Source organism: Microchirus variegatus (genome assembly GCF_963457635.1).
Source record: "Microchirus variegatus genome assembly, chromosome: 3".
Classification (NCBI taxonomy): Eukaryota; Metazoa; Chordata; class Actinopteri; order Pleuronectiformes; family Soleidae; genus Microchirus; species Microchirus variegatus.
Genome location: NC_139804.1, coordinates 12,412,970 through 12,429,419, shown reverse-complemented (window position 1 = coordinate 12,429,419; position 16,450 = coordinate 12,412,970). Strand labels below are relative to the sequence as shown.

General features: G+C 41.6%; 1 protein-coding gene across 1 annotated transcript; it reads left to right on the top strand.

Annotated features, from left to right (window-relative positions):
• The first annotated feature begins 245 nt into the window (after positions 1-245).
• exd2 (exonuclease 3'-5' domain containing 2) lies at positions 246-13,053 on the top strand. Its single transcript, XM_083887397.1, has 8 exons — positions 246-655; positions 1,592-1,848; positions 1,981-2,107; positions 4,113-4,423; positions 8,183-8,289; positions 8,470-8,605; positions 9,966-10,334; positions 11,918-13,053. The coding sequence occupies exons 1-8, from the start codon at positions 257-259 to the stop codon at positions 12,132-12,134; spliced, it is 1,923 nt and encodes a 640-aa protein (XP_083743523.1). The 5' UTR covers positions 246-256; the 3' UTR covers positions 12,135-13,053.
• Positions 13,054-16,450: the final 3,397 nt, after the last annotated feature.

The following is a 16,450-nucleotide window of genomic DNA, read 5'->3' as shown; positions in this document are numbered from 1 at the left end:
TATATTTTAAAAAGAAATAAGAAAACAAAGCTTGATGAAGAGATCATATGCTGGCTTGGTATTCAATAGGCCCTAGGTGAAATTTACTTGCAACCCCTGTCCTAGGAGCTTCACAGGTAAAATATCCCCCACTTGTTTTTTTTTTATCGATTGTTTTTCGCCTCATTGTGTCATTTACAGTTATACATTTTGATACTTGCAGACAGTTTTTCTTGGCTTTTACTTTTCAGCCTGTTGAAAATCACTACAAGTCACCATGTCTCATCGAGGGCCTCTAACTGCTGTCATAACAACAGTACTGGGGGCCACGCTGGGGGGGCTGCTCATATGGCGAGTTTACCGAACAAAAAGGAAGAGGCTGCCTTCTGTCCAGAAGGTGGATGAAAGCATGGAGGCGTTGTGTCCCATGGAAAAGGAGATCACGTCTGGGGAATGTCGATGCGTCCAACCTCGGAACCTTGAAGAGAAGCCCCTTCCACCTCCACCTCCACTTTCTCCTCCTATACAGATCCCTTCCTCTGAACAGCTGCTGGGAGTGAAACCAGTTATGGTGAGCTCTGAGGAGGAATGGCAGCAGCTGTGGCCACTGATGCAGGAGGAGCTGTCAGTCTTCCCTATGCTGGGGCTCGACTGTGAATGGGTAAAGACAAATGGCGTAAGAGATAACTTTTGCATGTTTAAAGTATAAAAGAGGAAAAATCCAGCCTTAATGATTCAGCCTGTGTCGGAGCTCTCTTGTTTTTGCCTACACTGTGTAGTCCTGTTGCGTGAGATTTTCGTCTGAAACTGCGCGGCTGACGAGTGCTTCAGTGAGGAGAGATTTCTATTGGCTTGTTTGCAGCAATTAGGAGGTTTTTGACCGTAAAAACATTAATTAATGCAAGTAGATCGCCATAACTCACATATATGTGCGATAGGACAACTCTCTGGGAGCTTTAAGGTGCATGTAAAGAGAGAGGAAAAATGACAAAAGTCGTACTTTGTCATCCCACAGGAAAATGTGTTACTAACCAGTAACCACTTTGCCACATTTGAGTTAGACACAAAGTTTTTAAAAATTGGTTTAAGTCTAACAAAGTGTAAAGCAAAGTATACCAGTGCATCTTAATTGGGAATAAATATAAAAAATTACTTTATGAACTTTATGTCTTGATTATTTCAAATCAAAAGAAGTGTGGTACCCAGCGCCGCTTACAGTAGCCTGTGGGCCGTACGTTAGACACCCTAAACTGATACAGGCAGACTGATACTGTGACAGAGGCAGCAGAATTATTTCTTACAGTCTCTAAGGAGAACAGCAGCTTCATTTATGTATTTTACTTTGTTACAAAGTGATTGATCCAGTCTTTTTCCTGAAATCATTCTATTCTATTCCAATTTGTTTTCTACTTGCATTTGCTACATACCAATCATCTGTTTTCAAACACATTAATTCTAACATCGTTAATGAGAAAAGACTTATCTTTCTGCAGAAATTTTTGAAAAAAAAGTTTCACAATTTCATGTTAAAGGGTTGGAATTTTCCTCTAAACCTCCTCTAACATTTTAAGTGTCTCTCTTTCTTGTCTCTGACTTTGTTTCCTCTCCGTAGGTCTCAGTGAAGGGCCAGCCTTCCGCCGTATCTCTCTTACAGATGGCCTCATACTCGGGTCTGTGCATCCTAGTGAGGCTGCTGCCATTTCGAAGTGGTCAGCAGACGTTCCCGCTCAGCTTAATGGAAGTCCTTCGAGACCCCCACGTTTTGAAAGTTGGTGTCGGTTGTTATGAAGATGGCAAACGGCTGACGCGTGACTACGGTCTATCTCTGTCATGCACTGTCGACCTGCGCTACCTTGCCTTAAGACAAAGGTACTGTTTGGTTAATGATTTTTTGTGCTTTTTTCTCCCCAGGAGCGCTGATGTGATGTAATTTTTGTTTTGGTTACATGTTAAGAACTTGTTTATTGGAAAGTGATTATGTGCATTTCTCTCAATTTTTAGGCAAGCTAAAGCAACTAACGGCCTCAGTCTGAAGTTCCTGGCAGCAGATCTGTTGAATGTGTGTCTGGATAAATCTCTGGAGCTGCGCTGCAGTGACTGGGAAGCAGATGAACTGACTCTGGAGCAGGTACTGATTATTTCAGATGCACTTAAATTAATAGAATAATTTAACAATGGGGTCTAATGTGAGATGGTTTTTTTTCTGAGAAAAGTTGGAGCCATAGATTAGTTTTACCCTTCACGCTCCCAGTTAAATTTGTTATTTCTGCGTTGGCGACAGTTGTGGTGCATCGTGTACGTTGTATTAGAAACCTCCTTTAAATATGAAGGTTTGGGGAACCCAGAGAAGCTCTTAATTAGGGATGGGAATTTCACACATTTTTAGAGTCGATTGTCGAGGTCCATGTGTTTAATTTTTAGGCTCAAAAACATGGCTGTAATGTCCATTATTGACCATCAGAACATCGATAATAAAAATGAGGGGCAAAAAAAAGGAAAAAAAGCGGACTCTCCGCTGGAACGCGTGTGTCGTCACTCACCAGACGGCTCAGGTTTTTGAACCTGCGCTCGTTAGGTGTCCACCAGAGTGAAGTACAGTGATCCTAACTGGGTGAGATGCCGTCTTCATTTAGCTCTCGTGTTATGTCCCCCACTCCCGTCCTAAACTTAAGCGCAACCTCGTTCACACTGCACGCACACACACACGCTTGGACGCGCACAGCCACTCGAGAGAACGAGCCGGTGACGCGCGCATCATCATGTGAGAGCGCAGAGAGCCTGGACAGCAGGATCACCTTTTCCTGCACAGCTTCTTTAACCTCCATGGTCGTGAACTTTACGTGTTTGTGACACCGACTTTTTTTACTATAAATTTTTTTGCCGAGGTGCGCACGTGTCGATTGTCGATCGATTTGTCGACAAAAAAGTCCCATCCCTACTCTTAATAATGCGTGTATGAAATAATGGCACAGATGGTGCCAAAATGTGACAAATAAAACCTCACCTGTACTCTCTGTACTCACTATGACCACCAAAACTATCACCAAAATTATGCAAATAGACCTTTATATAATCATTTCATTATGAGTGTGCAATTTTGCTCACAGACCTACAAAGGGCTTGAACCGAACGTTCGGGAGCGAATTGACGTCTATAGATGTTAGTGGCAGTGAATGAGTTAATATGACAGAAATAACTGAAACGTGTCTTACACAGACTTCTGAGGGGCACATATTGTCCTCTGTTCAGGTTGTCTGCCCTCTCTGAGTATCCCCATCACACTTCATGTTTATCAACTGCAGTCACACACGGTCTGTTTAGCGTTGGAGCGGCGTTCAGCACCGTCCTCCGGTGGAAAACTAGTGAAACTATCAGAATGGACTGAGAGGGTTAAACTTGATTTCATCACTTGAAATTGAGGCGTCTCTCTGGCGCTACACTCTTGTTCGACGCCGGATTAGCAACCGTCGGCCAGGATATGTTGTACATAAGCTCTGGAGAAAGTTTCGACTGTGTCCCAAGTAGATGATTCTCCTCTCCTGCTTCGTCCACATAGCAGAGTAGAGCAGAAAAGAGATCGGCGTCGGCATGACCAGAAGCATCCCTCCTTTTGTTAAGAAGTACTGCCAAAGATTTGCGCTGTAACGGCCACAATTTAGTTCTTTTGCAATGCGTTTTTCCTTTTCTATCTCAAGCTTCTTGAAGTAGCAGTAACGAGCCCATGCAGGAGTGGCTGCATATAAAGTATCCATGCATTTCCTCTTTGACGTGCAGCTGACAAGCCAAAAAAAGCAGAAAAAAACATCACCACCCCCCCCCCCCCCCCAACTGGAAACGGATCACAGCGATAAACCAACCCAAATACAAGGTTTATGGTTTTGAGACCCCCCTGAAAACCCCAGAGCTGACATGCTTCTAATATAAATAAAAAAGGTTAATTCTGGCATGATTTAAAAAGAAAAAATCATACCATCAGGTGAATGTTCTGTTAATCTTTACATTTCTGCCACAGGGAAATGATTTTACCTAAATTTTACACACTGGATCTTTTTTTTTAAGAAAATATTTAAATTAGGATTCAGGGAGGGTAAATATATTCTCCTTCATCATTCTTTGTCTTGTGTGTACTCCAGATGACTTATGCTGCCAGAGACGCCCAGGTTTCCATCGCTCTCTTCCTTCATCTCCTTGGCCTCCGAGCTGAAACCGGACTCGTCTCTTCCAGCGGGAGCTCCTACACTGAACTGGCTGCCCGCTGCCAGGGCCTGGTGGATGTTCCCTTCAGGGGCCGAGGAGAAGGAGACGACGGCACCACAGAGAAGGAGAGGAGACGAAGGACGCGGAAAGTCCCCATTTATGAAAGCCCGGAGTCTGGAGATCAGCAAGTCCCAGACCCTCGAAAGAATAGCAAGAGGAAGCCGCTGGGCGTGGGATATTCTGCAAGGTAACAGGACAACTACAAATGACTAGAAATTAAAGCTGGGTGATGTGGCTTATAAATGATGCCTCAGTAATTTTAGCCTCCCAATATATGAAAATTGTATTAATATAAAGCTGGACACTGGCTGTTTCTTTGAGCTCAGGGAAAGTTTTCTTTCTTGTTTCAAATGTGTTTATTCGGAAACCGGTGACAAAACAGAGAAATTAACAGTCGACAGTTGAGTTTCCTTGTTTTTTTGTTTTTTTTTAATCCCTGTCAAAATTAGTGGCACGTAAACAATGCAGGTCAAACAGACAGGACGGAACAAAAAAAACAAAAAAAAAACAGTTCATATCTGTTTTTTGCCGTTATAAGGCCGTATGCCACAAGACGCTGTTGTGCACTATTTAGCTTCTTTAGCCCCTCAGATTTCCCCAGAATTATTAAAATAGGATCTGTGTCTAGTCGAATCTCCAAAACCAATGAAAAGAAATCAAATATTTCATGCCAGTAGCTTTGAAGTTTGGGGCAGAGAGCGAAACTATGAGATAGGGTAGCCTCCATGGACTCACATTTCTCACACACAAGGAGACTTCAGGAAATATTCTATGCAGCTTTGTTTTGGAGTAGTGTAGTCTGTGCAATACTTTAAATTGAATCAGACATTGTCGGGCGTTTATAGAACATTCATGGATGTGCTCCAGACTCTCTTCCCACACATTGGGAGGTATCAGGGATCCGAACTCTTTCCCTCTCCTCTTTTATCCTATCTATTTTGGGAAGGCACACATTTTGTAATATCTCATATAATTGTGAGATTATGTAGCGTGGATTGGGAGTTTTCTTTCTTTAGTGGTTTCTGCTTCGCAAAGGAAAGTGACTATACGAGGATTCAAGGTTTTTTATTTTTCACTTTTCACATTCATATGTTACACAGTAACACAGAGTAAAATGTATTTTGAGGCGCTCTGACTGGACTTACATGTAGAACTGGAAAATATAAATGTATATGCACAATGGGTAGGCAATAAAACAGTAATTATCAGAAAGGAATGAGAGCGTTGTGATAAAATGACAGTGTAAAGAGCAGTATGTATATATTAGGGCTGTAACGATATGCGTATCGAAATCGAAAACTCCCAGTTATTTTTCCTGTCAGCCACATGATATGAGCTGTTAGTGCTACCAAACTTATTTTTATTAGGGGTGTCAATATATCACGTTAATTGTGATTAATTAACTACAGTCATCATTAACGCGTTATGTTTTTTAATCGCGTTAATCTCTTCTTTACTGATGTCCCCACTACCGGGGGCAGCATCTGACGCAGCGACAAAAGCGTCATAAAACCACGTCTAACTTTAATAAACACAGACATGCTGCATACCCACAGAAAGGTCAGAAACTCAGCTAAAAGCTCATATAAACCATTCTTATGTTCCCCAAACACAGTTAAAGCACAGATGGATCAAACCCACAGGAGCAGAAAAAACCTGTTCCAGCGCACACATTAAGTTGTTATATAAGTAAATGTTTAAATAAAATGTTTTGTAAATTAAAAAAAAAATTGTGGAATGTATCGTATCGTGGGTCAAAGATCATGATACAAATCGAATCGTGTGTTTGTGTGTTTGTGTGTGTGTGTGGTGTAAGTGTCCCGAAGAGTGGGCAGGTCTGAGTCAATGAAGCGCTGGGCTGCTTTCACAGGTCTCTGCACTCTCCTTACGGTCCTGGGCTGGGCAGATGCTTGTTGTCAAAACGCTCTCGACAGCGCCTGTGTGGAAGGTTTTCAGGATCTTGGTGGAGACCCTGAAACTCCTCAGCTGTCTCAGGTTGTGTGTACACCAGGTGAGCTCGTCGGAGAGTTGAACTCCCAGGTACTTGATGTTGTTTTCCACATCCATTGGAGCACCGTCGATGAGGAGAGTGCGAGTCTTGCCTCTTTCAATAATCCACTATCATCTCCTTGGTTTTGCTGACTTTCAGCTGGAGGCAGTTATCCTGGCATCATCTCTCCAGTATCGCCACCTCCTTCCTGTAGGCCGTCTCATCGTTGTTGGAGATGAGATCCAGCACTACAGTATCGTCGGCAAACTTGACAATGTAGTTGGCGGCTTGAGTGGCCACGCAGTCATGGGTATCTGAGGCATCCTCAGTGGACCTATTTGGACAATAGACGAACTGCAGAGCTGGGGGTAAAGGAGCAGATGGAGTCCTTTTTACAAGCATCTCAAACGCCTTCATGACTACTGAAGTAAGTTCCACATGTCGATAGTCATTCAGGCTGGAGGGCTTGTTGTGCTTTGGCACTGGCACAGTGTTTTTTTTTTTCGAGGCATGCAAGGACCATGGAATTAGCCAGAGACTCATTAAAGATGTTGGTAAAGACCAGTCAGGTTATCAGCACAGCTGTCCTTGTAGTCCGTCCGGCATACAGGGAACGCAGAGTCTGCATTAAGAGTGGTGGTGTTCTTCCCTCCTTTACGGTGCGCAGTCCATACCATAACCGACGGGAGTCTCCGTGGTGGACGTGAGACTCTACCTGCTTCCAGTACCGACGTTTGGCCTCACTGCTCGCCGAACTCGATAGGATTTCTCCTTGTTCTCACTCTGGAGGCCCTCTCCGTATGCTGCTGTTCAGGCATTCACCGCTTCCCAGACGGATTGGTCGACTGGTTGGGGAATGTTCTGATGGTGACTGTGGGGATGATGTTGTCCTCTAGTATGCTAATGAAGCTGGTTGCTACATCTGTAAACTCACCGATGTCATCTTGAGCTCTGCCGGAGCATTTCCCAGTCTACATCAGTGAGTGTTTCCTACAACTCGGCCTCTGATTGGACAGACCAGTGCTTCACTTCACGTGTCCTCACGGGGCAGGTAGAATGGCCGGCGCATGATGGTAAGGTATTCCAAATGGGGAGAGCAGGAGCGGGACAGGTTGGATGTATTCCTCGGGTCGCACCATCTGTTGTTAGACATACCTTTTGGATTTACTGCTGTCCGCAGTTCTATCTGCTCGGTGCACGGAGGAGTCCGACGGCCAGTGGTCAGTCATGTTTTGGAGAAACAAGGAAGGTTGCAGTCTCTGTCATGCTGGAACTTTACTCTTACTTAACTCGTAAGATGCTGGGGAGTGGTGATCCATGTGGTCTCTTCTTCAGTCTGAGCCATAGTCCAGCACATTTCCCACAATGCATTTTTAAACGCCGCTGGCGGGGCCCGTTGTTGTTGTTGCTGGGTAGAGGTAAATAACTGAGTAAGCAAACTGTCAGTACAGGAGTGCTAAAGACGGTGTCGGACCCTGGTCACATCATACGTTGTAAATACTGTAAAGTATACTAAAATGATCTACCTCACAAATATGCATGAATTTATGTATTCTAGCGCTTTATGGTCAGTATTAACCATTTAAAATACCGTTGTTGCGTATTAAGTGATATCACAATGTTTAAATAAATTCTTTGCAACCTTTTAGAGGAGACTTATGGTTTTTCAGATGTTTCCACACATCTGTGTGTATGTTTTTTGTGTTTTCATAAAATTGTGCTGGTCAGATTTAAATTAAATTAAAAGTAAACCGATGATATATAATGTCTCCTTAAAGTCATAAAAAGACATCACAAATGCCATGCAATTTTATGTTATTTGATCGTTTGATGGTGCTATTGGAACAAGAGCTCCAAATGCATGGTGCCAGTTTCATAATCTAAAACAGAATGAAATAGTTTTAAATGAGACATCCTAAATCGGCTAAAGGTTATTCTTAACATCTCCTCCTACAGGAAGTCTCCCCTCTATGATAACTGCTTCCTCTATGCTCCTGATGGTCAGCCACTGTGCACCTGTGACAAGAAGAAAGCCAAGTGGTACCTGGATAAAGGAATAGGAGGTAAGATGATACAAAGTAGTTCTTCTTCAGATGGTTGCGTTTCCTCTCAAACTTACATCTGTATATGTTGACTGAATAAAATACCTAATTTGTTGCATAGTATAGCTTTAAATGTACCTGCATTTCCTTCATGATGATGATGATGATTATGACAATAGTAAAAGTCTGTGTGTGACCCAGTTCTTCAGAGTGAAGATCCTTTTATCGTAAAGTTGCTGTTTGAGCCGTCGGGACGTCCTGACTCACAGCAGGATTATTATCTCACTGCCAAGGAGAATCTGTGTGTGGTGTGTGGCAAAGCAGATTCCTACATCAGGTAAGATGTCACCTTACCTCACAGTTGCTTATGAATGTTTAGAATTTCAGGGTCTTTTTATGAAATCATCCCGTTTCTTAAAGGTGCATTATGTAATAAATATAAAAAGGTGGCCATAAAATCCCCCTAATATGTCACATAGACTCAGGAATAATGTTCATATAACAAACTGAACTCACCAACAACAACAGTACAGACAAAATATTTGCATTAAAAAAAATATTTTGCAGACTGCAAATCATGTTTATGTTTTGAAATCATGTTTTGGCATGTGGTGCCACCTACCGCCGTCTACCAATCATTGCAGGCAGTAGAGTCTCAGCTGCCGAGCAACCAAGGGTTGCCAGTTATGTCAGAAAACAAAACTTAAAAGACCTCTGTATTTTGAATTTAAATGTAGTAACTGTTTTTGGCCACATTCTTACATATGGCACCTTTAACTTATCAGTTTTATCCAAGTAGCAACCAGTCATGTCACCCATAAGAACCACCTGGTTTTTATTAGATTTCATGCCAGCGCCATCTTGATGCTTTAGAGCGGTGTTACCCAACCCTGGTCCCAATCCTGATTCAAATGGTCAGCTTGTTATCAAGCTCTGCAGAAGCCTGATAACAAGCTGTTCATCTGAATCAGGTGTTTTGGAACAGGACAACATCTAAAACATGCAGGGCAGTGTTCCCTGAGGACTGGGGTTGGGAAACACTGCTTTAGAGGTGTCATGTGTAATACATGCTATGCTTTTATTGTATATTTTCCTCAATGAAATCGCCCGGAGAGGCGGGACCATTTAAAACATGACTTGAATCTGGTGATTCTGATTGGACAATGACAGATAATGTCTAGAACACAGATGATAACTACTTTTGCTGGCAGAGACGGTTGAAAGGAATATCTTTCTCCTAGTTGGTAGTGCTTTGCCCGAATCGCCCCATACCCCGTCCACTCATGTCCTTATAGCGAGTAATCTGACAGATAAGGACGAGCATGTCATTTCGGCTCATCGTTACCCTTTTCAGTTTTTGAATCTTAATCTGTCATTTAGGGCCAACCAATAACATTTGAAAATCAGAAATTGTTGCATGCCAATAACAAACAAAAAACTAATTCATGGGTATGTTTTCTTCCTTGCATTTGATTCTAGTTAATATTTTTGATATATTTTGTGGTAATGCTCCATGTTGTTTCACATCTATAACACCATCATTTGAAGCTTGACATAAATTATATTGCATCACAAATTTTTGAAGATTGCTATGTTAGCCAAGTGGTTCAGTCTTCCAAACGTCTCTTATTTTGTAGGGAAACATTGTACATTACCTCGCCGCTGTGATTAAGGCAACATTTCCTCCGGTCACACAGGAAAAACATCGTGCCACATGAGTACAGGCGGCATTTCCCCACAGAGATGAAGGACCACAACTCACACGATATCCTGCTGCTCTGCACCAGCTGCCACGCTGCGTCCAACGTGCATGACGGTTTCCTGAAGCAGCAGCTAGCTGAGGAGTTTGGCGCTCCTCAGGGCTGTGAGGAGGGAGTCCGTCTGCATGAGGACACAGACCGGCGGAAGGTGCGGTCGGCGGCCCGGGCTCTGATCACCGCCAGTGACGAACTGCCGGAGCAGAGACGAGAGGAGCTTCAGATGTTGATCATGAATTTCTACAGTGTGAGCGAGATGGAGGAGCTGACCGACGAGATGCTGCAGAAGGCTGCTGATCTGGGGACGAGGTGAGATTTCACTCACAAATGTAATCCTATTGATTATTCTTTTCTCCAGAACTAAACGATACTGGGTTTAGTTAACTTTCAGAAATAAAGTTAAACTCGGCACTATATACAGTAGTATGCAGAAGTATGGGCACCCCTGTAAATGTTCATGATTTTCCTTTATAATTCATTGGTTGTTTGGATAAGAAATGTCAGTTAAATATATCATATAGGAGACAAACAGTGATATTTGAGAAGTGAAATAAAGATAAAAAAAAATCATTTAAACAAAATGAGGCATGTGCATACATTTAGGCACCGTTGTGATTTGATTGACCTTTAGCACTAATTATTGTAACTCAAAGTTGGTTTGGTGACCTTTGACCTCCATACACAGGTGAATCCAATCATGAGAAAGTGTATTTAAGGAGGCCAATTGTAAATGTTTCTCCTCTTTGCATCTTCTCTGAGGAGTGGCAACATGGGAGCCTCAAAACAACTCTCAAATGACCTGAAAACAATGATTGTTCAACGCCATGGTTTAGGGGAAGGATACAGAAAGCTATCTCAGAGATTTAAGCTCTCAGTTTCAACTGTGAGGAACATTGTGAGGAATGTGAAGACCACAGGCACAGTTCTAGTTAAGGCCCGAAGTGGCAGACCAAGAAAAATCTCAGATAAGCAGAGGTGAAGGATGGTGAGAACAGTCACAGTCAACCCACAGACCAGCTCCAAAGACCTACAACATCATCTTGCTGCAGATGGTGTCACTGTGCATTGTTCAACTATTCAGGATTCATGGATTCCACTCAATATCAGCAGATTCTGGAGAACAATGTCCAGGAATCAGTGACAAAGTTGAAGTTGTGCCGGGGCTGGATCTTTCAACAAGACAACGACCCTAAACACTGCTCAAAATCTACTTAGGCATTCATGCAGAGGAACAAATACAACATTCTGGAATGACCATCTCAGTCCCCAGACCTGAATATTGACCATTTGTGGTGTGATTTAAAGCGGACTGTCCATGCTCGGAAACCATCAAACCTGACTGAACTGGACGGTACTTAGAGGCTGTTATTTCTGCAAAAGGAGGATGCACAAACTTTCTTTACTGGTGCCTAAATGTATGCACATGCCTAATTTTGTTTAAATAATTCTTGCTCACTTTCTGTAAATCATATAGACTTTATTTCACTTCTCAAATATCACAGATTTTGTCTCCTATATGATATATGAAATGTGTTATCCAAACAACCAATGATTTATAAAGGAAAATCATGAAAATTTACAGGGGTGCCCAAACTTTTGCATACCACTGTAGATCACCACCAACAATCTAGGTTAACTGTTTTCCATGATATTACAGTGTGCTATCAACAACTTCATCAGTGTAGCAATATAATATGTATATAATGATTTAAACTACACCAAACCTAACATTTCACATTGCCATTAATACTTATTAATACTGCTTTCAGTTTCTGAATATCTTTGTCATGGAAGGGAAAAGTGTAAGTGATGCAGAGTAGGACCCAGCTGTGTCGGTTGGTTTTCTGCTCAGTGACAACATCACACAGAACTTGTCCTTCTCTCCTATGAAGGATCTTCAACACGGCATTTGTGCCCCACGGTCTGAAGGTGGTGCAGACTCGCGCTGAGCAGGGCCTGCGGGGCCTAATGTACCTGGAGCGTTGCTGGCGTCAGCACTTCCTCACAACCATGAGGCCGCGCCACCTCCCGCCCCTCTGGTCCGTCGACCATAACCACGACAAGTTCCTCCGCAGATACGGAGCGGACCTGCCCATCAAACTGAACTGACAGTGAGGACCGTGGTGGTCTACTGGTCAAAGTGCCCAGTGGATTTCAAACTTTTCCACGTCCACTCTGTCATTTTTACAAGGGACGGACAACTCTGACTCACTCACCGGGACCAAACTGGTACGTGTGGTAACTGACGAGTTCCCACTTGTGACGCATGTGTGAGTGAATACTCTCCATGTTTCGCTCTTGTTTGGTTGAACCAGTGAGATGCTGCTCAGTTGCCATGAAGAAATGAACTTAAGCCTCTTGAGCACTGAATCTGACAGACACTATGTAACTGCATAAGGACACTTTTCTGAAAAATGTGTAATTTATTTATGAAAAAAGCTATTGATAATGAAATTTATGAATTCCTTTTTAGAAGAAGCTGCATCTTGCTCTTAATTTCTCCTTAATTTTATTGACACGACCCACCTCCATCCGCAGGTTTGCAACTTTACTGAGACATTGGCTTCAAAGTAAGATGGTTGTTTTATTTACATGACGGTGAATTATTCTGCTGCTGTTTCAGCCTGTTGTCTGTTTTAAGTCGATAGATGAAGGAAAAAATTTCCAGAAGCAACTTGAAATCAAATAAACTTCGGTTATTTTGCTTTTTAAAAGGCGAGAAACGTTGGCTCATTTAGTTTTAGAATTTAAACTTGAGGAGTTTATGTCCTGTTGCGGATCCTCCTGATGGTTGGGTCACTTCCATGGCTCATGTTTTAATGAGCCTCTTAATCCCCAAAACCTGACCGGAGATGTCGCAGCATCAGGACGCGAGCTTGTTTCACTTCACAGCAGTTCTCACCAACGACGTCAATTCACACAATCCAAACTGCACAGTAAGAGAAAAGATGCCAACGTACCTGAAAACCACCATAAATGTTCCCTTTTGCAAAGCAGATTTTCATCCCAGGAGTGTAATAAACTTATTTACGACAAAGGAACTGTAAATAATGGAAAACAGCTGCTTTGTCTTTATTCATATTTTCCTGGATAAAAGCCTTGAAGCCGCTTGTTTACTAAAATTATGAATGTTAAAAAATAAATAAAAGTCATATTTGTATTAATTTTCTGTGACATTGTCTTTTTTTTTTTTAAGAGACAACAAAACCACTCACCATTTGCCTTTTATTTCTTACAAAATCACAGTTTAATAAAGTCTGTAAAAAAAAAAAAAAAAAAAATTAGTACAAAAGTGGATTTACATAACATCTCATATATGAATCACTCATGACTTTCAGCTCAAAGGAGTCTTAGTTGTTTTTTTGTGTCAGGAATGACTTTTTACAATCTAGTTTTGCTGAATTAAGGCCTCTTGATTTTAGCATCGGAACAATCTGTCAGTCGAATGTTTACTCATCTTAATTAGGGTTGAATTGGTGTAAAGAGTTAAGCGCTCCCATGGTTTCACAATTCGGTCAGAAAAAAATAAAGAAACACATTTATAAATAAACAGGAAAATGGCTCAAGATGCAGACGTGATCAACCCCTTTGTCCTTAATTGCTGACAGAACTGGGCGTTTGTAAAGGTCAGTGTTGGATACTGCAGACACAACAATAACAATGGCACATGAGGCTGCTTTTCTGACGGGGTTTCCATCAAATTTGACTTGAGAATTCATTTTTCTAAGTGTATTTCAATAATTTACAATGATTTTTTTGGCAAAATGCGTAGAAGTGCTGCTTAAAAAATAAAAACATGAGTGAAATCTAGTGGAATTCCCCGTTTCTTTTTAAGAAATTCAGTGGTGTGCAATCAATCCTGTTATAAAAGACACCGACATCTTTACTGCAATACAGAGAAACCTCTGAGGGAGGAAACGCCTGATGAGTCGAAGCTTTTTAACATTTAAGGACAAATTGGGTTTGAAAAACAGAAAATTCAGTACTCATGTCTGTTCAGCTTGTTAGCGTCACGTAAAGAGAAAAGCCTAAAAATTATCTTTTTTTTTTTTTTAAATTCAGTTTAAAATGTTGATGATTTAACCTTAAGATAAGGAGGGGAAATGTTCCCACGTTTTTTTTTCTAAATTAGGCCCCCATGTTCCCACAGTTCCCACATTTCTACCCCTGCCTGACAGTTAAGGGTTAGCCACTCATTCCCGTGGCCGGCGAATTGAAGGAGTGAGCTTCCAAACTGTTGTTATACCTGTACAACATCAGTGAAATGTACTCCTGACTTCGCTCCAAGACTGCGCTCACACTCAATTTAAGAAATGTGGGACCATAGGGTTTCCATCAGTGTGCGAAATACCCATTAATAATCGGGGGGGGGTCCCCATCTCCCATTTGCTGCGCAATACTGTCACCACCCCAGGTGCCCCCCTGCAGTATTGGCAACATTCCCTGTAAGATGTGGGCTTGTGTGGGCCTTTTCCACAGCGCCATTTGGAAAGCAATGAATTAATCCATTAAAAATACACAATTAGAAATAAAAATAATTGACATTTTGTCTGGTTAAAAATGATAAGAAAGCATGCAAAGTGTATTATGTATGTAGATCATATATGTAAAACTGAAATTACAAAAATCTTTAGGAAAAAAACATGCTTTCCAATTATACTGTAACATGTTTAGACCCCCCTCAAATTTAGCATTTGAGGCTTTCAGGGGGTCTTGAATCTCAATCAGGGGGGTCTAACCCCCCCAGACCCCCCTGTATTCCGCACAGTGGTTTCCATCCATCCATCCATTATCTACCGCTTTATCCTCCACCGGAGGGTCGTGGGGTGTGCCGTAGGGTTTCATTTTGAGACTAATCTTAGAAATGTGGGAACATAGGGTTGACCCCCATTGTATTAGTTTTTCCTTTAAAATTAAATTCAAGCAAAAAGGAGCCACTAGATTTTTAGTTCTTGGAACAATTTCTAAATATAAATAAATGTACTTGTATAGCCTCTCTGGGCATCAATGACTCATCAAAAAAAAAAAACCTTCCTCACTGTCATAATGTTCTAATTATCACACTTTTCAAGGTGCTGGTTGAAAATTTCATTTCAGCTCTGTATGCAGTTTTTTATGCTAAGCTAACTGCTAAGATAAAGCTTGAAACAGGACACGAGATTAAGGAATATTCTGTTGTTCCTTAATGTGTAAATACAGTCATTATTTATGAATCCATCCAAGTCTGTTTCTACCCAAACTGCTGCAGACAATTTCAACACTAAGTTACTGCATATTATTACTGTTTTTGTTCGTTCAACAAAAGACATTTTCACACATGTAAAAAAAGAAAACAAAAAAAAAAGCAATGCATTTTAAGAAATTAATTGGTCTTTTTGCTCTATTTTTGTCTTTGCAAATACCATTCCCTTAAAGGTACACATAATTAAAGGCATATTCATAATATTTTCTAATTCTAACAGATTCTCTGAATGCTGGATTTCTGGTGCACATTTTCAACTGGGTTTTTAACAAAGGACTTTAAGGTTGAATCCACCAACAAAGAAAGTTTTTGCACACATTTGAGTCGTAAAGCTGACATAACGGACGACTTTGACTCGCATGAATTCACATTTTCTCACGGACCAATAAGATTGTCACATTAACGTAAGACGTTGCAAGAATCGCATGTATTGCTCAAAAATGGCTGCGTGAAAATAAATCTCCAGCTTGGTTTTACAGCCTACAGACCAATCGTTTATTTAATAAATAAATAAAAAACATGAAAATGTGAATTGGGCGATTTTTGGTCAAAGGCTGTTCGATGATGCAGAGTGGCTCGGGTTGTTTTGTTTGTTTGTTTTTTAACAGGAAAAAAAATAACTGCAGATTTGGTGTTTTACTCTCCTGAACAGGATGTTCTTTATGGTCATTTTTGCCTTTTTAAGTGACCCTAAAGCCCTTGAAACATGTCGGGAAACACAGGCTTTTTTCATTCCTGAACTTGGTTTTTAACCAATGATGGTGGAAAGCAGAAATGTCTCCCTCCTCTTCCTCCTCTTCCTCCTCCTCCTCCTCCTCACTGCACCACCACTGCTCCAAACAACCCTCTCTCATTATTGCTTGCGTGTTACTACGTACAATACAGGGGAGACGTTCTTGTCTTTGAGGACGGACACAAAATTATTTCACAGTCAGACCCATGCATGAGTGACGATAAGAGTCCTAAAGAAAAGACAACATTTGTTTTGTCCTCTGTGGCCCCTCAAGTTCTCTCTGCTCCGAGAGACACTACATGGACGTTTGCTGGTGTATTCAGGATGGAGCAAGTCACAAATTCTTTGGAATTTCATTTGTTAAGCCGAGATGACAGAGCCTGCGGGATTTTCACCAAGTGTCCCGTCGCAGGACGCAGCGTTTTCACACACACACACACACACACACAC